Source organism: Sander lucioperca, chromosome 2 (assembly GCF_008315115.2).
Source record: "Sander lucioperca isolate FBNREF2018 chromosome 2, SLUC_FBN_1.2, whole genome shotgun sequence".
NCBI classification, from domain to species: Eukaryota; Metazoa; Chordata; class Actinopteri; order Perciformes; family Percidae; genus Sander; species Sander lucioperca.
Genome location: NC_050174.1, coordinates 20,158,186 through 20,178,907, shown reverse-complemented (window position 1 = coordinate 20,178,907; position 20,722 = coordinate 20,158,186). Strand labels below are relative to the sequence as shown.

The 20,722-nt window shown below is 42.5% G+C and overlaps 1 protein-coding gene across 2 annotated transcripts in view; it reads left to right on the top strand.

The window, feature by feature from the left end:
- The window catches only part of igf2bp1 (insulin-like growth factor 2 mRNA binding protein 1), a 68,853-nt gene extending 48,131 nt beyond the window's left edge, over positions 1-20,722 (top strand). Inside the window, exons 4-15 of one of the 2 annotated variants that reach the window (XM_031318030.2) lie at positions 1,612-1,663; positions 4,078-4,141; positions 5,108-5,398; positions 6,633-6,767; positions 6,910-7,032; positions 7,708-7,843; positions 7,999-8,115; positions 10,604-10,720; positions 12,361-12,435; positions 12,965-13,096; positions 16,422-16,535; positions 17,504-20,722. In XM_031318030.2, the coding sequence (XP_031173890.1) occupies positions 1,612-1,663; positions 4,078-4,141; positions 5,108-5,398; positions 6,633-6,767; positions 6,910-7,032; positions 7,708-7,843; positions 7,999-8,115; positions 10,604-10,720; positions 12,361-12,435; positions 12,965-13,096; positions 16,422-16,535; positions 17,504-17,659 (1,512 nt within the window). In that variant the 3' untranslated portion in view covers positions 17,660-20,722. Of the gene's footprint in view, positions 1-1,611; positions 1,664-4,077; positions 4,142-5,107; positions 5,399-6,632; positions 6,768-6,909; positions 7,033-7,707; positions 7,844-7,992; positions 8,116-10,603; positions 10,721-12,360; positions 12,436-12,964; positions 13,097-16,421; positions 16,536-17,503 lie in introns of both variants that reach the window. The other variant, XM_031318022.2, reaches the window with a different exon arrangement.

The window sequence follows — 20,722 nt, the reverse complement described above, 5'->3', positions numbered from 1 at the left end:
AAGACGCCTTAAAGATTTGACTCTCATGAGCAACTGAACTAGGGCTGTGCAATTAGTCAAAACTTTAATTGTGATTTTGGCTCCTAATGATCACAAAAAAAAAAATGTTATCGAGAAAAACTAACTAATTAACTATAAATTCAATAAATGCAACATCTTTCCGAAAGACTTTGAAAAGATGATTTATTTTCCACAATCGAGCAGCCCTAAACTGAACAACTAATAGTGACTTTAAATACTGAATGTAAAATATTTAACCTTGAAAAGCTGGTGTGCTTAGAATTTGCCTCTTGAAGGCAAAACCAAAATTCAAGATAAACTGTTCCCACGTCACAACCTTAAGGATCGAGCAGACCTCTGTCCAGTCAGCTCACGGTAAAAGCCAAACCAAAAGAAGACATGCTTTCCTTGGATAAAACTGTAAGAGCACATCTCTCTGTCTCGCTGTTTTCACCCTGCCGCTGGCTCCGCTCGTATCTTTGCTCAATCTATTCACTTCACGTGAATCTGTTGATTCATCAAAGACTGAATTCAGAAGATGGGAATGTGGGAGGATCAGGAAGCTCACACCTACGCGTGTGTCTGTCTGTGTGTCTGTCTGTCTGAGTTTGCACGCGCGTGTGCGTCATTTGAATATGTGCCAGATCGCCTCCCTCCCTCTCTTTTCCTGGTCCTGCCGTGTATGTCCACAGGAGGGCTACATCTCTCCGTAAAACGGACTGAAACGGACTCTTGTCCTCCAATTAGGGCTGCAACTAACGATTAATTTAATTGTCAATTAATCTGTTGGTTATTTTCTCGATTATTTGATTAGTTGTTTACCATGTCAGAAAATGCTGAAAAATGTGGATCCGTGTTTCCCAAAGCCCAAAACGACGTCCTCAAATGTCTTGTTTTGTCCACAATTCAAAGATATTCACTTTACTGTCACAGAGGAGTAAGACACTAGAAAATATTCATATTTAACAAGCTGGAATCAGAGAATTGTTATTTTTCATAAATAAAAATACTTGGCAATTGATTTAATAGTTGACAACTAATCGATTAATCTTTGCAGCTCTAGTTCTAATACCTATACTACCGTACTATGTAGTTTGCCAGAAAAGGATTTAGTATGCCCCCAATCCATAATATGTCAAATGCGGTATGCCAAAAATACCAGCATGTCCTACTGCATCCTGTCAGATTTTGCAAGTATGCAAGCCAGCAGGCTTTTCTGGCTATTTTGACCCACAATCCTTTGCGCAGCATATGTGAGCAAGAGGGTCAGAGGGCAACAGGGCGTCACACAAATGGGCCGTTTCAGTGACACTCCCACCACCGCACAACCCTGCTGCAAATCGCCCGGTTGCTTTTTTTTTGGTCTGAATGGGCCCTAAGTCGCAGTAGGTAGCTTCCTTCAAACTCAGCGAAGACGGTTTTCACTCCTCAATGACTCTTAGAGGTTTGATGAACACAGTCCCTGAAAGATGGAATCCGTAGCATGAAAATCAGACAAAAATGTTAAAAGACCTCTCTTTCTGTGTGTGTGTGTGCGTGCGTGTGTGCACGCGTGCGTGCGTGCGTGCGTGTGTGTGTGTGTGCGCGTGTGTGTGTGTGTGTGTGTGTCAGGTGCTGGATGGTCTGTTGGCTCAGTGTGGAACCGTAGAGAACTGTGAACAAGGTAAGACTTCTGAGCTTTACTCTCACTTAACTTCAAGCCCATCTGATCTTGGTTTGTGAACACCACTGACATCTGCCATAAAAGGGCCCCTTTTTACTATTAGAAGTAAAGACCTTTAAAGCATTTTCCATTCTTGCAGTGTTGTGGTTATATGGGGCACTTTGCTGCCCTCAAGTGGTAGCAGGGTGGTAACTGTATTTGTGTCAAATGCTGCATTTCATTAGTGGTTCCACTTCCCCTCAGCTGTTGATAAGTTACGTCGCAGGGAGGCCACTTGGAGAGCAGAGTGAAAGTGGGCGGGGCAGGAGCGGGGGATTAAAACGGAACACACCTGCTGTTGGTCACTTTCAGCCCAAACTGTCAGGGATCGGCCGCCAGTTGTAGGCTTAGCGCTACTGCTTCAAGTGTGCTTTATTTTCCATCTTATTATTTGATCTTCATTCTGTCTGTACATGTCATGCAGTTTCCTTACTGTAATGCACTTTGTGCTGCATTTCTTGTATAAACGGTGCTGCTATGCAAATATTATTTATAAAATGTATTATTATTAGTGTTTGATTTATTTATTTATTTTTAAATCGTCATACCTGCAGACTCTTTTCAATGCGGCTTGGTAATCAGCTGCATTAGTTTCTGATTTAGAGAGTTTTTGGTCTGCATCATGATTAATCATATTATTGCTACATCAGTTATTACATTTTTCAGTAACATATTAAGCTATCAATGAGGTTTTCTTAAGAAACTATTTGTCGAAATGTATTTTTTCAATTGTTTTGTCACATTTTCCTTCTTTGGTGGTCAGAAACCAGATTTTACCAGTTGTACATTACTGCCACCAAACCATTGATGTATTTTCTTGCACCAAATGCATTACTGCAATGCATTATGGGTGATATCCACCTCTGGAGTGACCATCGTTGTCCACTCGCTGAAGAGGGACCGGCCTGGGCAGTAGACTGACTGGAGTTGAATTACCAGTCAATTGATGTCACAGCCTACGCCTGAGCCCATGAGGTAGTAGGGCTGGGCCATATGGAGAAAATCTGACATCACCATATTTTTGATCAAATACCTCGATATCGATATTGTGACGATATTGTAGGGTTGACTATTGGTGCTTTCACAAAATATTTACACAATGACATTTGTGATAAATAATCGTCAATAATGTGGATATAATGACTAAGTGGGTAAAGGCAAATAAAAGAACAGTCTGAAACATTCAGAAAAGTACATCACTTTACAGTAACGCAGCTTGTAAAACCAGGAAAATACAACACATATTACCATAATAGAATCAGAATACTTTATTGATCCCCTCAGGGAAACTATTTAGTTGTAGTTGCTCACATTCAAATTCAAGGTAAAATAAGAGTAAGAAAAGATTTTGCGATGTCCAGAATTTAAGACAATATCTAGTCTCATATCATGAAATCCATTTATATTGATATATTGCCCAGCCCTATGAGGTAGTGATTGAAAGAAAAAAAGGCTCTTTCCACGTGGCTAAGGTGGCTCCCCACACAGGATCACATTAATCATGAGCCCATCATGCATGCGTTTGTCGACAGGTGCAGCAATGTGTTTCTGATTTTAATGCATGCACAATGAAACTTGTCATGCCTCTTTTATTGTTTGCGTCCCCTTGTCAAAAGGCCAAGAATCGCGTGACACACAATAGGCTGTTTGTACTTGTACAGCTTCTCAAACAGATCGCCACTAGGGCTGCACAATATATCGTTTTTTAATTTTTTTTTTATCGTCATTGCAACATATAGCGAAAGGGGCTTTGGGAGATTTTCCGTGTTAGTTGAAAGAAGAATATCAGTAGAAAACTGCACTTTCATAATTATGCAACTATCATTATTCTTTCAGTGGTGCCTTTTATATTCAATTCGGTGTTCAATTTGTTCAATAAAAGAATGTTGGAAATAATTTTCTTTCATTTTTGTTTTAAATTCAACAAGCAATTTCTTGTATTTTAGCAGAATACTGAAAGCATAAGAAATGCAGATCTGAGCACAAGTAATATCGTTCTAGCGATATTCAACAACATTATCCATACCGCATATTTTCCCCATTATGACCAGTGATCCTTCACATTTAATGCCAGGGTTTTACTTGCTGTTTGCTGAGTGGATCATATCTCTGATTTCACTCTGACGTCCGATGCATCAATTCAATTCTCCTGTGCAGAGGAGATGTCCCGACACTGACCACAGCAACACCAGAATTGAATTTGGGCTAATCTGAGTCAATGTGAGGATGCAATCTGCCAGCAGCCCACTTTGTGGTTTTAGTTTGGAACAACTGGGGCCTTCTTAAATTCTTTTAAGTAGCAGAGCTGCCCAAAAAGTCTCAGCAAGTATTAATAAACCAACACATGCTGTATCTCTGTTTTCTCTTTCTCTTAGTGAACACAGACAGTGAAACTGCAGTGGTTAACGTCACATATGCATCCCGGGAGCATGCCAGGCAGTAAGTTTATCCATTCGTCCTTAAGGACACTCTCTGTCTCTTTCTTTCACTTATAGTGTTTACCAGTCTTTTTTTTTTTTTTTAATCCAGTTTCTGCATGCTCTTGGTGCCATTTAAAAACTGTGTCCTTATTTTTGAGGTTTTTGATGTATATAGTTGTTTCTTTTGTGCCAGCTTGAACCTTTCATGAGTTTGTGCAGACGCTCTTTTTAAAAAAGTTAACATCTAATAAGTTCCAATATAAAAAATAGATTCCTAAAATTGTTGTCATTTTAATGAAGTAACTCCATAAAACAGTATTGAGATTTTCAGCAAGTTGTGTGTTTTATTTACGCTCCACTTGTGACATCTAGTGGTCATTTAAAGGAACTACAACTTTAAACTGGAGTTGTATCTTGTGTTTTAACAATAGTGGAAGTATTGTGATCTCTTTCTGAAGTAAGAGTAGCATTACCACACTACACATTTTACACATTTCAAAAACTTTTTATACAATAGTCATTGCGTTTTATCAGCTGATTGATGATGATTGATGTTTGTTATAATAACATTTGCTTCTCAAAGTTAGTATAGCTGTCAGTGCGGTAGAAGTATGAAGTAACATACAAGTACCTCAAAATTGTACAGTGCTTGGGTAAATGCCCTTAGCTACCGTCCACCACTGTGTTTAGTCATAATAAGAAACAAGCCATTTATGTGTTTGCATTTTCTTCTCACAAATATTACCGTTCGGATATCTAAAGAGGATATTTTAGATAATTGTCACTTACCAAGTGTCCTTGTATTCTTCCTGTTATTACTATCGCTACTACTGTTATTTTGATAATAATCATTACCATAACTGTAACCATTACTATGCATACAACTGAACACAAAAAAGAAGCAGCATACAGTAAAATATTCCAACGGTTTAAGTGAAATACATGCTGTACATGACCCTGTGCTCATGTGCTGTGTCCCTCTCAGAGCCATCCAGAAGCTGAACGGATACCAGTTTGAGAACAACGCCCTGCGCGTCTCTTACATCCCCGACGAGAACTCCGAGCTGGAGGGAGGCCAGCGGGGGCCCGATAATGGCCGGCGCGGTTACGGGCCCCGAGGCGGGCCTCGCGGCGGCTCCCCGAGCTCTGGGATGCCCTCCAAACCGCCACACGCCGACATCCCTCTGAGACTGCTGGTATCCACACAGTACGTCGGAGCCATCATTGGCAAGGAGGGAGCCACCATTCGCAACATCACCAAGCAGACGCAGAGCAAGTGAGTGTGTACATGTGTTTAACTCTGTCCTGGAGACACACAGTGTGTTCCTGTAATAGAGTCCACAGTGTGTTCCTGACATAGAGTCCACAGTGTGTTCCTGACATAGAGTCCACAGTGTGTTCCTGACATAGAGTCCACAGTGTGTTCCTGACATAGAGTCCACAGTGTGTTCCTGACATAGAGTCCACAGTGTGTTCCTGACATAGTCCACAGTGTGTTCCTGACATAGAGTCCACAGTGTGTCCTGTAATAGAGTCCACAGTGTGTTCCTGTAATAGAGTCCACAGTGTGTTCCTGTCATAGAGTCCACAGTGTGTTCCTGTCATAGAGTCCACAGTGTGTTCCTGTCATAGAGTCCACAGTGTGTTCCTGTCATAGAGTCCACAGTGTGTTCCTGTCATAGAGTCCACAGTGTGTTCCTGTCATAGAGTCCACAGTGTGTTCCTGTCATAGAGTCCACAGTGTGTTCCTGTCATAGAGTCCACAGTGTGTTCCTGACATAGAGTCCACAGTGTGTTCCTGACATAGAGTCCACAGTGTGTTCCTGACATAGAGTCCACAGTGTGTTCCTGACATAGAGTCCACAGTGTGTTCCTGACATAGAGTCCACAGTGTGTTCCTGACATAGAGTCCACAGTGTGTTCCTGACATAGAGTCCACAGTGTGTTCCTGACATAGAGTCCACAGTGTGTTCCTGACATAGTCCACAGTGTGTTCCTGACATAGTCCACAGTGTGTTCCTGACATAGTCCACAGTGTGTTCCTGACATAGTCCACAGTGTGTTCCTGACATAGAGTCCACAGTGTGTTCCTGACATAGAGTCCACAGTGTGTTCCTGTCATAGAGTCCACAGTGTGTTCCTGTCATAGAGTCCACAGTGTGTTCCTGTCTCAGAGTCCACAGTGTGTTCCTGTCTCAGAGTCCACAGTGTGTTCCTGACATAGAGTCCACAGTGTGTTCCTGACATAGACTCCACAGTGTGTATGGTTGTATAAAAAGACAAACCCAAAACAAGCCGGGTGAAATTAAACAATAGTAAAACCAAATCAATGCAAACTAAACCAAAAAATTTAAATCATTTAAACGTTCTGATGATTGTAGTCACTTGATTTGCAGATGAATGTGTAGCCTATAGTAAAGATAGTGACCTAAAAAGTCCTGTTCTGAGCTCAGGCGGTACTGAACCTGGCGACTTAATAAAGTCATTCTTATCTCTTTCTGTTATTGCAGGATTGACGTGCACCGCAAGGAGAACGCAGGAGCTGCCGAGAAGCCGATCAGCATCCACTCAACCCCCGAGGGCTGCTCAGCCGCCTGCCGCATGATCCTGGACATCATGCACCAGGAGGCTAAAGACACCAAGACGTAATCCAACACATTAATATTGTTTGACACAATCCTGGACAGTTAGCCTCATGAAAGCTCTCTCCAGCTGTGAGATACATAGGTGAAAAGATCAAATAGATACAAACTTTCCTTCGGAATGACCAGTGGTTTTCGTTTGCAGTGCCGACGAGGTTCCTCTCAAGATTCTGGCTCACAACAACTTTGTCGGACGCCTGATCGGGAAGGAGGGACGCAACTTGAAAAAAGTTGAACAGGACACAGACACCAAGATCACCATCTCCCCGTAAGACACACACACACACACACACAGACCTATTTACAGGGTTTTCCCTGGCTCTTTAGAGCGCTTAGGTGCAGATGACATAAGGTGCATAATTATTTCCCTAAAGCTTAGTAGTTGGCAGTTGCAGTGAGGGAGCGATCACAAAAGCAAAACTTGAAGGAGCAGCTTGTCAAAATGACAATAGCTAGTCCACCCTAAAGCCAGCTCACCTTAAGTAAGTGAGCATGTGCTGAAGTTAGCTAGCTCCGTGGCTAACCGTCAAGACACAAGAATTTGGCTTGTTGCATTTATTCACCAACAGATAAACTGTACACACACTGCACTGCTACGTTCACAGCTATAGCAGTACTGCTAACTTCATACTCACGACAGCTGCTGCTGTGTGAGCAACGTGCCTGTTGTGTGATTTCGGCTGTGACACTGCTTGTGCCACTGTGTACGTGAACCATCATGCGGCAAGAAGATGATGAAAGGATGCCCGTCCCGTGCGTCGGCATTGAGATGCTCTCAATATTATTATTTTTTTTTTACGTTCATACGCTTAGACGCCTAATTCAACCTCATTTGTGTGGATAATAAAAATACATGCATTACATACATAACACACACCTTTTCAAGTTACTCAAAGAGGTTTTCCTGCAGCTGATCAGCTCCCCTTGTAATGTCTGTGTGCAGTCTTCAGGACCTGACGCTGTACAATCCAGAGAGAACCATCACAGTCAAAGGCTCGATCGAAGCCTGCTGTCATGCCGAGGTGGAGGTGATGAAGAAGGTCCGAGAGGCCTACGAGAACGACATCGCTGCCATGAATGTGAGTCTGCACGCACACTTCATTATGATGCATTTATTCATTTCATATTTAACACGCATGCACACACACACACACACACACACACACACACACACACGCGCGCACACGCACACCTCCACATGGTTTCTAACCTGTGTTCTTCTCTTCAGCAACAGACCCACCTGATCCCAGGGCTCAACCTCGGTGCTTTGGGCCTCTTCCCCTCCTCCTCCAATATGCCCCCACCCCCTCCTGGAAACGCGTCCGGTAGTGCCCCCTATGGTTGCTTCGGGGTAAGAATACCTGCTTTGTAAATTCCCTGAGAGACGTCAATGCAAACCACCATCGTTAATGCATTGCTTTTTGTCCTTTGAAACTTCATAACACACTGATTTCATTTGAATGTGTGGTGGGCTGAGAACATTCTAAAGTGGGCAAAAGGAATACTCACAGAAACGTGGCGCCCAAACTAAACCGGAGGTTGTTTATGTCTGAAATAAGTACTGAGGAGTATGGAAGGGAGTACTGTTTCTGTTTCCTTGAACAGAAACTAAAACTACTGTCTCCTCTTTCTGAATTTCTGTACATCTCCGTTTTACTTTGTGAATATGGACCAGTTACTTTTGATTCTGAATAGCACAGGTGTAGTGATGATGGTATACAGGCAATATCAGTGAGCCAACCACAAAAATATCCAGATAATCTTATATATATGTTCAGTGTTCTGTCCAACAGTTTTAGTGCAGCAAAATGTATATTCAGTTTCAGGCTGATTTTCCTTTTCCACTTGAAACAAACTCCAAATGAAGATATCCTCGTGCTGTAATCTGGTAATGCTGGCTGGCATTTATTTTCACAGTTCTTGATTAAGGGTTCAGTAGGTAACTTTAATAAAAAAATAACTTTTTGTCATATTTGCTGAAACTGTCACTATATCCTGACAGTAGCACTACATACAGATGATCTGTGAAAAATCCAGGTTCCTCTGCCTCCCCCTAGTGGTCCTAATGGCATTTGCAAGTTTCCACCGCGCCCGAAGATAACCAACCAATCAGAGCTGACGAGTCTCGTGAACTGCAGTCAAACTGCAAAAGTAGGCAGCACTGATCAAATATGAATCAAGATTCTGTTACTGCGTTGTCTGGTTCTCTCCTTAAATGTTTTCAGAAATATATTTAGTTTTTAGTATTTATGTTTAGCTGTAAAATGAGAGTTTTCGATGAAGTCGAGCCAAAACAAAGAACCGCCGAGCGGCCGGAGCAAACTAATTTTACAGCTAAACAGTATACTATGTTTCTGAAAAGGAGGAGAGAAATAGTCAATGCAGTAACAGAATCTTGATTCATATTTGATCAGCGCGGACTAGTAATACAGTTTGTCATTGACACTGGGTTAGAGACTCCTCAGGCTCTGATTGGTTGTTTTCCTTATGCCATTAGAAGCACCAGGAGGATGCAGAGGTGCGTGGTTTTTTCACAAATGATCGGATATAGAGACAGTTTGAGCAAATATGACAAATATGTTTTTTTGTTATAAAAGTTACCAACTGTGGCTTTAAGGACTTATTATTTCATAATTTCTTTAAGATCCCATCCAGACATGTTGTAAGACATACAAATATGCTGCTCCACAAAAAAGTGTAATAATCCCATTAGAAATTGTTATGACATTTACTCCTTCTCCCTCATTTACAAACTTTAACTGGTGGAAAAGGTTTAAGTGGAGGACACAAGATGTCTCCAACTTCACCGGCAAGTCCATTGTCAGTGTTTGTGAAACCAGAGGGTCCAAGTTTCCACATCCTACGGAAGGCCCGAATTAGCCTTGTGAGACCATCCTGATCTCGCGAGCTCCAGTTTTCCACTCGCAGATCAGTCTGGCATCTTGAGACAGAGAAAATTTGGAGCCGTTCGCCAAACGACCGACCAATCAGCGTTGGTTTTGAGGCGGGTTTAGGTGTGACGCAACGTGAAGCGACTGTTCAGTCTAAACAACATGGCAGCTTCCACGGATGAGATGAGCGTAGCTATCGTGCAAGTTTTATCCGAATTAGAAAGTATTCCTTCATTGAAAGAAGAGCAAAAAACGGCACTGGAGGCTTTTCTCAGAGGAGAAGATGTTTTTGCTCTTCTCCTGACTGGTTTTGGCAAGGGTTTGATATTAAGTTGAACTGATTGGTTGATTTGGCCAGTCTATCACCAACATAGGTGGTGATAGACAGATGGTTTATCCAATCAGCTAACCAGTATTTTCGCCCAACCACAGTTAAGTGGAGCGGCTCGACTGGAAACTAACGCTTAAACTTTAATCATATTTTCAAATTTCCAGTTAGCTTTCAGCTCTGACTTGAATGTAGTGCCCTTTGGAATCTGTCCTATAGCTTTTTAAATTCTCAATTTCACCATTCCATCCATGATTCTGTTATCACAGAAACTATTGGGCTCTACATTAATGCTGCCATCAGTCTATGACTGGCCCCAGCCGGCCCTCTTTGGAAAAAAAGACACTTGCCACATGGCTAAACAACTTTTCTGGGGGAAACCCTGATAACGGACCATGATTGCTTTCTAAACTCGTTGTGATGTCACAAATCCTGCTGGTATGAGTGTTAAACTTTGCTTTAACATCATAGTGAAGCTCAAACATCACAGTGAAGGAACAAGAAGTAAAAAACACTATTTGACTGAAGGGAGATATGACTTGAAGTCCCAATAACAATACATGCGTTCCATAATAGATTGTCAGTCTATGTAATGAAATGTTTGCTTTGTGTGTGTTCAGGCTCCAGAGCAGGAGACGGTCCATGTGTACATCCCAGCACAGGCAGTGGGAGCCATCATTGGAAAGAAAGGACAGCACATCAAACAGCTGAGCCGCTTCGCTGGAGCCTCCATCAAGGTGTGCAGTAGGGCTGAGTACCGAACTTCGCTGCTTTTTAGGCACGGACCGAATTGCCTCCTTTAGTATCGAAATATGCCTTTTCATTCGATACCAAATTCAATACCTAAGGAGTAAATCTCATCAGCGTCAGTGAGCCAATAAGCACGCAGCAGGCTTGTATCAAGATCTAATCATGCTTCCGATTGGCGCTCTAACGTTACACGTGGTAGTGGCATGCAGGAAAAACACTACGTTAAGCACAGAGACGGGACTCACGTGTGTTGCTGTTGTATTTTGAGAGGCTTGACTACAGTGTGTGCCGCACCAGTGTAAAGGAGCTAAAAAAAATGAAAAAGATTTGTACCATAATGTTGTAATTTCTGGCATCAAAAACAGTATTGTTTAGGATACAGGTATCAATGGTATTGGTAGCGGTATCTACATGTTTTGAACGATATCTAACCCTAGTGTGTAGTGAGCTGACATGCTACATGTAGAACAGGGAGACGCATCACCATACGTTTGACGACTCACCAAAGTATCCTCTCACCGTCCAACTGCTCAAATTGGCAGAAGGGAATTTATATAGCACAATGCATGCATTAAAATGCAACACAAAGTGCTTAACATAAAAACGACATAACATTTATGACAAGACAATAAAACGGCAGAAAAAGACAAGATAAAACAACTATCAGCTAAAAAAGCTTTGCTGGTGGAAATACAATAACTGCTAGAACCTGACATTTCAGTATGGCAGCATGATACTCAGGGTTCAACATTAGCACCATCTACTAACCAAATGCTGGTAGAATATACAAGTGGCTGGCAGTTTTGCTTCACTCACCAGCCAAAAAAAACAAACAAAAAGATAATCTATTAGGGGTGTACAAAAAAATCGATTCACATTCGTATCGCGATTCAGCTCTACCGATTTAAAATCAAGTCATAGAATTCCAAAAATCTTTTTTTATTTTTTATGTCTACTGCAATCACATGGGAAAAGTAACTACATTTACATACTGTGAATCGTTTTTGAATCGAATATTGAGCCTATAAATCGATATTGAATCAAATCGTGACATTTTGAGTGGCTGGTAAAAATTGAACATTCACTATTCATTTGGCTGGTGGACAAAAAAGTTAATTTTGAACCCTGAACGAAACACATCACAAGAAATACCCCTCGGTCTCAGAGCATAGGTACCCCTCCGGCACTCTTCCCTTCTCTAATGGAGTAGGAGAAGTTATCATTTCAATAAGAGCGGCAGATGTATTTGGCCAGGTTTCAGGTAAAAATGGGCAGTCAAACTGGTGCTCTACAATAAGAGCTGGCGCTTGCCGAGGACGTACAGAACCTGAGAGGAAGCTCAGCAGACAATACTCAGACCTCCTCTGCACATCTTCCAGGGAAAAAAAAAACATTTAATGTATATTTCAATTTGCAATTGGAAATAATTTTCATCTTTTCCTAAAAGAATTTATCAATCGAGAAGGCAGCAAAGATGTAAATACAACATTCTGTCATTGTAGAGACAGACAGACAACATCAGGTCCTCTATTTCTAATTCTTTCATGCGACTCCCGTTATTATGGACAACGCAGTCATATATTTTCACTTCAGGTCAGGTCAGTGATGTGTTTCTCCTCCCCTCCAGATCGCTCCGGCTGAATCTCCAGACTCCAAAATGAGGATGGTGATAGTGACCGGACCCCCCGAGGCTCAGTTTAAGGTGAACACTACTCATCCCAGTTATTTAGCATAGTATCCTTCGCACTGAATTGGGTAAAAGGGCGTTTAAATATGCTGCTCCCTCTGCGTGGAATGATTTGCAAAATAGCCTGAACCTTCATGAGTTGGTGTCATTAGATGCTTTTAAAGTCATTTTAAATGACTCCATGTCATTTAAAATGACTTTAAAAGCATCTAATGGCAGGCACATCTGGCTGTAAATGTTTTTGACTGATTGATCTGTTTGATCCCTGATGTAGATAACTTCTGACGAACATTGATGAATACTTTGATATCTATGATCCTGTAATGTATTATGTATTTTCATTGTGAATTGTTATATGTTTTAAGTCTGCAACTCTGTTAATTGTGCTGCTGCCTGTCTTGGCCAGGACACACTTGTAAAAGAGATTCTTAATCTCAATGAGTCTATTCCTGGATAAATAAATGTTGAATAAAAAAATAAATACTGTTGTTATAATACAACAATATTAAAATGGGTTATTAACCTCTTTGTCTTCCTCCTGCAGGCTCAGGGCAGAATCTATGGCAAACTGAAGGAGGAGAACTTCTTTGGGCCCAAGGAGGAGGTCAAACTGGAGACTCACATCAAGATGGCCGCTGCTGCTGCAGGCAGGGTCATTGGCAAGGGAGGCAAGACGGTAAGCCACCTACACCTAAATGCGGCCATGTTTTGGTGTAACAATGAGCAAAATCCCAAAGCACCCTCTTCTAAGTCCAGACTGCGAGCACATTTATTTTTCAATACTATAGTACCATATTACCAGTGTTGGGCAAGTTACTTCCAGAATGTAATACATTATAGATTACTAAAAACTGTCATTTGAGAGTAATTAGTAATATTACAATATTACTGTCTCTGAATTGTAATGCTTTACACGACATACTTTTATGCTACTTTCACCAAAATAACCAAGGAAGTAGGCTATGACTTGGCAGGTAGCTTGTGAATTTCACCACAAATTATCCAATTTAATACATCATCATTTCTTTTTTCATAATATTTTGTATTAATCTGAATCTGCAAATTAAGCTATAAAATAAATAGTGAAGTAAAACGTACAATAGCACTACTTGACTACTTGAATTGTAGGCGTAAAAGTAGGCCTATAAAGTAGGAGCAAATGGAAATACTCAATTAAAAGTACCTTACAATTGTACTGAAGTAGCCTACAGCATAGTACTTACTTTACATATACTTTCCACCGCTGATTAGATGTAATGCTAATATTTACGTGTAACAAGCCTAAACGTTAATTCCTGACATGTTGTTATCTGTCAGTTGCTCTGACACACTGCTGTCCGTGCTGATGTACCGTCACCTGTTGGGACACAGATGTTGTCCGTACCGTTACCTGTTGGGACACAGATGTTGTCCGTACCGTTACCTGTTGGGACACAGATGTTGTCCGTACCGTTACCTGTTGGGACACAGATGTTGTCCGTACCATTACCTGTTGGGACACAGATGTTGTCCGTACCGTTACCTGTTGGGACACAGATGTTGTCCGTACCGTTACCTGTTGGGACACAGATGTTGTCCGTACCATTACCTGTTGGGACACAGATGTTGTCCGTACCATTACCTGTTGGGACACAGATGTTGTCCGTACCGTTTACCTGTTGGGACACAGATGTTGTCCGTACCCTCACCTGTTGGGACACAGATGTTGTCCGTACCGTTTACCTGTTGGGACACAGATGTTGTCCGTACCGTTACCTGTTGGGACACAGATGTTGTCCGTACCATTACCTGTTGGGACACAGATGTTGTCCGTACCGTTTACCTGTTGGGACACAGATGTTGTCCGTACCGTCACCTGTTGGGACACAGATGTTGTCCGTACCGTTACCTGTTGGGACACAGATGTTGTCCGTACCGTCACCTGTTGGGACACAGATGTTGTCCGTACCGTTACCTGTTGGGACACAGATGTTGTCCGTACCGTCTTTGGTTCTGTCTCTGACCACGGGAACAGTGACGGGACAGTACCTCACTTCAACGCAGCGTAATAACTCCTGGCTGAAATAAATGGGAGTGCGTCCATCTCGCAAATGTAGACTCCGTCTCTGCAGTCATCTCAACCATCGAATTCCAGCAACAGAAAATAACATTACTTTTTTACTCGCTGACTTTTTTTCCTCAGGTGCCGAAACGTTTCGTGGTGTTGGTGAATTCTTAAAACAAAACACTACTAAATGTTGAGTTAAAATGCGTTCTAACTCGCGTTCATGAGATTGTAACCGGTATAATATTACCAACATTTTACTAGTAATGCGTTTTATTACTGTAGCTATGTTTCCATCCACACGTTTTTATCCGAATTAAGTGATATCGAATGAAAAATGCCTTATGGAAACAGTAAAATTCGATTGAATTTCATGAATATCGACTCAAATGAAATATGTTCGGTCTCATCGGATTTTATCTTGATCGATATACGGCTTATGCGATAAACGCTGATGGAAACGTTATTTGCCGAATAAATAATGAATTGCGATTAAGTTTTAGGTCATTTTATGGTTGCAACCCACCACAAAACAAAGAAGAAGAAGTTTTAGTTAATTTCCGCCCAGTATTTCCGCTCTGTTTGCACACATGGCGGGTGTCAACAAAGACAGATGTAAGTGGACGAACAAGGAGGCGCACTACCGGGAGTGCCGACACAAATGTCCTTTATGATGCAACTTAAGGATCCACAGCCTGTAGTACGATTGATGGCCAGCCTTTTCTATTGACTAAATCCCTGTAGCCTTCAGCAGGGGGTCTAATCGGGACGTGAGTCCCGTCTGTTGCGCCATACACCTATGGCACAAGGTGCGCTCTGGAGTTACGCAGCGAGATATCATGCGCCTCATCCACTCCAGGTATATATACCTTCGCATCATCCTCGTTCGTATGGCATTGCACACGGCGTAAACACCGGTGCACGGTGGTTTTGCTGACTCCAAACGTTTCGCCTACCACTCTGTACTCTGCGCATGTAGCCAGTTTGTAGAGCGCAATGGCGATATGCTTCTCGGTTGGAACCGGAGGGCGATAGCTTGCGACATCTGGGAAAAGGGACGGGCCAAAAAAATTACACAACAGGTCAAATGTTGTCTTGGTCATCCGAAAATGCTTCAACCAAAGGGTTTCCGTGAAGTGTCTCTGAACCACGATCTCCCAGAACTGTTTGGGGTGCTGTCATTCCCACACCACAGGCCGCCTCCGTTGTCGTCGGGCATTTACGTGCATCTGCATCATCACAGCAATGTGTTGATAGCGTCGTTGTTTTCTTATTATAGCTCGATATGTCACTATCAGCTGGCACATAAGCACTATTACAACTTGTGCAATATTGATCATTTGTTGGTAGATGGCATGATCCATTTTGTCTAGCAAAATTTTGTTCTCAAAAGTTAGCTTGAATGTTGTGCGATTCAGTGCGAAAATGAATGGAAATACCTTAAGATGTCTAAAATCAATTCGATATACCAATTTGATCGCAAAACCGCATGTGACGTCATTACGCACAGGTTTTTATTCGCTTTAAAGCCGTTGGATGGAAACATACTTTCACCAGCTTTATTCGCATGAGTTTTTTTACCGAACTTCAGATAATTCGATTGACAAGTGGATGGAAACTTAGCTTGTGTTACAGAAAAAAACGCCTTACTCCCAACACTGCAAACTACTACAGTCTCTCCTGTGCCATGGTGCTGCATGTTTTGTCAAGACGGGAAAGAGACTGACTGGGCCTGAGTTTTATGATCACTTTACTCAAAACGATAGAGACGACGGGAGCCCCAACTCTAGCAAGACTCTCATGTTTTCATTCCAATATTGGAAATTAGTCTTTGACAGTGGAATCGCTTAAAAAGTCGGTGTAAGGTCGGCATTACTTGCTCTCAACTTTGTAAACCTGCAACCTTCCGTCAGGTTGTTACTTCCTGTTAAAGTAACCAAAGCTTCTGTGTCCTTAGGTGAATGAGCTGCAGAACCTGACAGCAGCCGAGGTGGTGGTCCCCAGGGAACAGACCCCCGACGAAAACGACCAGGTCATCGTCAAGATCAACGGACACTTCTACGCCAGCCAGGTACTCATCAGACTTGAACATAAAAGCGCGTGTAACTAAATTCTCATAAATCCAATGATCAAAAACATATTTAAATGACTACGCACGACAGTAAGCATGATCGGTCCGCGTACAGTAAAGGAAATGAGTCTGTGTTACCTTATTTAACAGAAAATTTGATAAATAAAAATGTTGATTACACCAAAGAATCCTCTATGCAGGAAAAACCCTGCAAACATATGAGTTCCTATTATTGTCATTATTGACTCGTGCCACAGTTACCCCATCAGCATTAAAAAGAAAATGGACATTTGACATACTGGCAATTGACATGTAGTTAGCGCTAATGGTTAATCACCGCTGCCAGTTGATGCATTTTATTTTACAGTTTTGTCATTAATACATTGTCCAACATGCTGTGCTTGCTACGCTAGCTGTTTAGGGCTCATCTGTAATTATACCTACCGCCATTTAGCTTAGCTACCAAAACAAACCTAGTGTTTATCAGTGACAAATGTCATGTTATTTCCCACAGCTTGGCTCTCGACAGAGAGTGTGCCCCATTCTTTAATATAAATGCTTCTCTTTCGTCACATAATTGGGCATCATTGCATTTTTATGTAGATGATACTCAAATTATATCTTCCTGTCAACCTTTCTTATACATTTTCTCCAACTTAAACTTGCATTCATTGATTTATTTGGCCTCTTGTAACAAGCTGTAAACACACTACTGAGATATTATCACTTTAAAAAGTTAATATTGCCAATAGTTGCTTATTTACATATCCAGCAGACACAAAGCAACATTAGCACTCATTTAAAGTCCTGTTTCTGGCAAATATCAGTCCAGTTATCACTCTCCTTTTAGCTCTGGTTCAGATGTATAGATAACATGTGCATTTTTTACATGTTTACTCCCAGATCCTGACTAGTGCAGCTTTTAATTTGCCACAAACCATTCTCATCTGTCCTCATCTGTCCCCCAGTTGGCTCAGAGGAAGATCCGGGACATCCTGACCCAGGTCAAACAGCCACAGAAAGGCGGTATGGGCCCGGGCCCGGGCCCTAACCCCCAGGGCTTTACAGAGATGGGCAGCCCCACGCAGGGACTGAGTCAGGAGCACCAGCCGCGCAGGAAGTGAGGGCCCCGCACCTTCCTCACATGCCGTGGGGGCCCCTGCCTGACGGACAGACAGACAGACGGACAGACACACGCACGGACGGATAGACAGACAGACAGACGGATACAGGAGAGCGACACACGGACCCAGCGATAGACAGGGAGAGATATAAAGAGGGAGGGAGTACGCCCGACAGCCAGAGAGAAAGATCGGCGTTAAAAAGAGAGGAAGAGAGAAGATGAATAAAATCAAAAGATGAAATGAATTAAAAAAAAAAAAAAAAAGGATTAAGATGAAATGTAACTTGAGAACAGAAACCAGATGCCAGGTCAGAAGAGAGACTGAGTGAGGATGGAGGGATGAAGGAAAGGAGGGATGGAGAGAGGGAGGGGCGGTGTCCTCCTGGTGTGCCTGGGTAGGGCTGCATCAGACAGGTGGAAACAACACCATGACACTCCCACCTGTCCACCTGAGACACACTAGCAGGGGCCCGTTTGTTCCTCTGTCGGCCCCTACAGACCTCTCCCACCATCTGCAGTCAGTCCTATATTTTAAGGGTGTTTTTTTTTTTTTTTTTAAACATAGAGATATATGTATAGAAATGTTTTATTCAGAGCTATTATTGATAGAATGCAGTGAGGCAGAGCCGGGAGAGAGAGCAGGGAAACCGCTGCAGCGGCACAGGGGGGTTAGGTCACGGGTCAGGCATTAGCCCCACCCACCCCTAACCCCCGAGCCAATGAAAGTCTAGAAGAGGGGCCGCAGATGTTAACACTGCTCTTATAAAGACCTCTCCGAATAGCGGAGAGTTTAGGAGAAAAAAAAAAAAAGGAGAAAATATGAGGTTGTAAATATATAATCTTCATGTAAATGTTAAGAAATGCTGTGTCTGGCCGCCTTGCCTTTAAAAGAAAAAAAAAGGGTCTTCTGTATATTTCCCAGTCTCCAGTCTATGATATGTAGCATAAAGGTAGCCTACAACGCGGCCGGGGGCTGGGGAAGCACTGAGGCCCTTTCCACGTTTAGCTGTGTGGCGGAAGGCGCAGCAAGAGACAGAAAGGGGAGCGGCGGTCGCAGCTGGTCCTGCAGTTCTATTGCAGCGGCTCAGCTCACACATGTGAAACCATTGTAAAACACCTTCGTTAAAAAAAACAGCCAGCAGCTATGCTAGCTGGCTAGCGGCCCGCCCCTTAAACGGCATATTTTATATATATTATATATATATGATATGTGAGTTAGCCCGGCCCCTCCAGTTAATGTATTGAAGGCAGCGAGTCAGGTGTGAGGTTTTTGCTACACCTGTATGTATAAGTTCCGCAATGACAGACAGACAAAGGAGTGTCTGAGACTTTCTGCTCATTGCCTTCTTTCAGCGCTGATCTACTCAAGGCCAGTCTTGGACAGCGATGGCTTTCTCCTCAGAGGAGCTGGGGTCCTTAAGACCATCCCTGCATTGACGCCGTGTTTGTTCATTTGGACAAACATGGCCACTCGTGCTTGTATTAAGAATTAAGAATATTAAAGACTGGCCTTGGGCCGAGCGCGTGAACCTAAAAAAAAAAAAAAAAAAAAAAAAAGCAAAGTCTTCCACAAAGCTCCTTGCCTTGAGCTCAGAGAAGGTAAAATCAGACAGAAGGGGAGCGGCTTCCTCGTTCTCTCTCCCAATCTGCCAAAAGGTCTGTGGGCGGAGCCTCCAGACCCTGCCTGCGTATGATAATGAGGGGCGGGGTCTAAGCGTGGACGCTCTCGCCAAGATTAGAACAGATTAGAGAAGAAATGAAAAAGAAAAAAACCTACCTCAGGGTAAAGTTACCTCAGTATTCCTAACTTTTTTTTTTTTGCTTGCTGGTTTTTATATAAGAAGAAGAAAAAAAAGAAAGAGCTGATAGTCCTGAATATTTTTTATTTTTTTAAAGAAAAAAAGTATTTTTTTTTAGGTATTGTCTTGTTGCTTTGGTTATTTTTTTCTGTTTTTTGTGTGTGTGTGTGTGTGTGTGTGTGTGTGTATGAGATGATGGTTGAATGAGCTCAGGATGACGAGGAGGCTGTGTTTTTTTCCAAAGCAGAGAGAGATAAGCTGCTGCTCTAGAGAGGAAATGGGTCCAGTGCCATTTTGCCTTTTTTTTAAGGTGAGGAAACATGCTCTCTGTCTTCCTGAAGTGTGATTGGAGCTGCCGTTGTCTGAAATATTGGCCAATGGGGAGTGGTGTTAACTTGAGAGGGGGGTCCTAACGTGCACACGGTTGCCGAACAATCCCCTGGGTGCTCTTTGTTACTGAGCGCATGTCATCAGAGAGGGGCGATACTAAAAGAATTCTTTTCCCCCCGTCGCATTGTGTGACTGGCCATTCCCCGGGGTTACTGGCCCGCCCTGTGCCCCGAAGGACCTCCCTCTCCTGCCTTATTGTGATGACATCATCACCAAGCGCCAAACATTATGAGAGGGCTTTAGGTGTTCAAGAGGTCAAGTTTCTCACCCACAAAAAAAAGACATGTAAGAGTGAGCTTTTAAGGCAAATTTCTTTACCTTTCTCACTTGGTTTGGAACATGTCAGATCAGAGTAGTAGTGGTCCATCTAAAGTGTAACTGTACATCTCTCACACACACACACACACACACACACACACACACACACACACACACACACACACACACACACACACACACACACACACACACACAAACCTGAACTAGCTCTGACTTCTCTGAATGTGAATATTTATTACCTGTGCACTGACCACGACACCTCAGATGCTCCCTGTTGGCTACATGTGCGCTTGGTGTGTGTATGTGTGTGAGAGCGAATGCTGGAGTGTGTGTGTGTGTGTGTTCACTGGTTTTAAATGTTCATTTCTGTCAGGGGATGTGGTTGGGTGAAACTTAAAAAAAAAAAAAAGCAGAAAAAAGTAGGATGAGAACCTATGGCCCTCTGTGTTCCAACGGACCGAGGAGAGAGAGAGAGAGAGAGATCCAAGAACCTTTGAAAAAATGGGAGCAGAAAAAGAAAAGCAAGAGAGTTCAAAACAACATTAACACAGCTGAGTAATAGATTCAAACCTGTACATAAGATGTTTAAAAAAAAA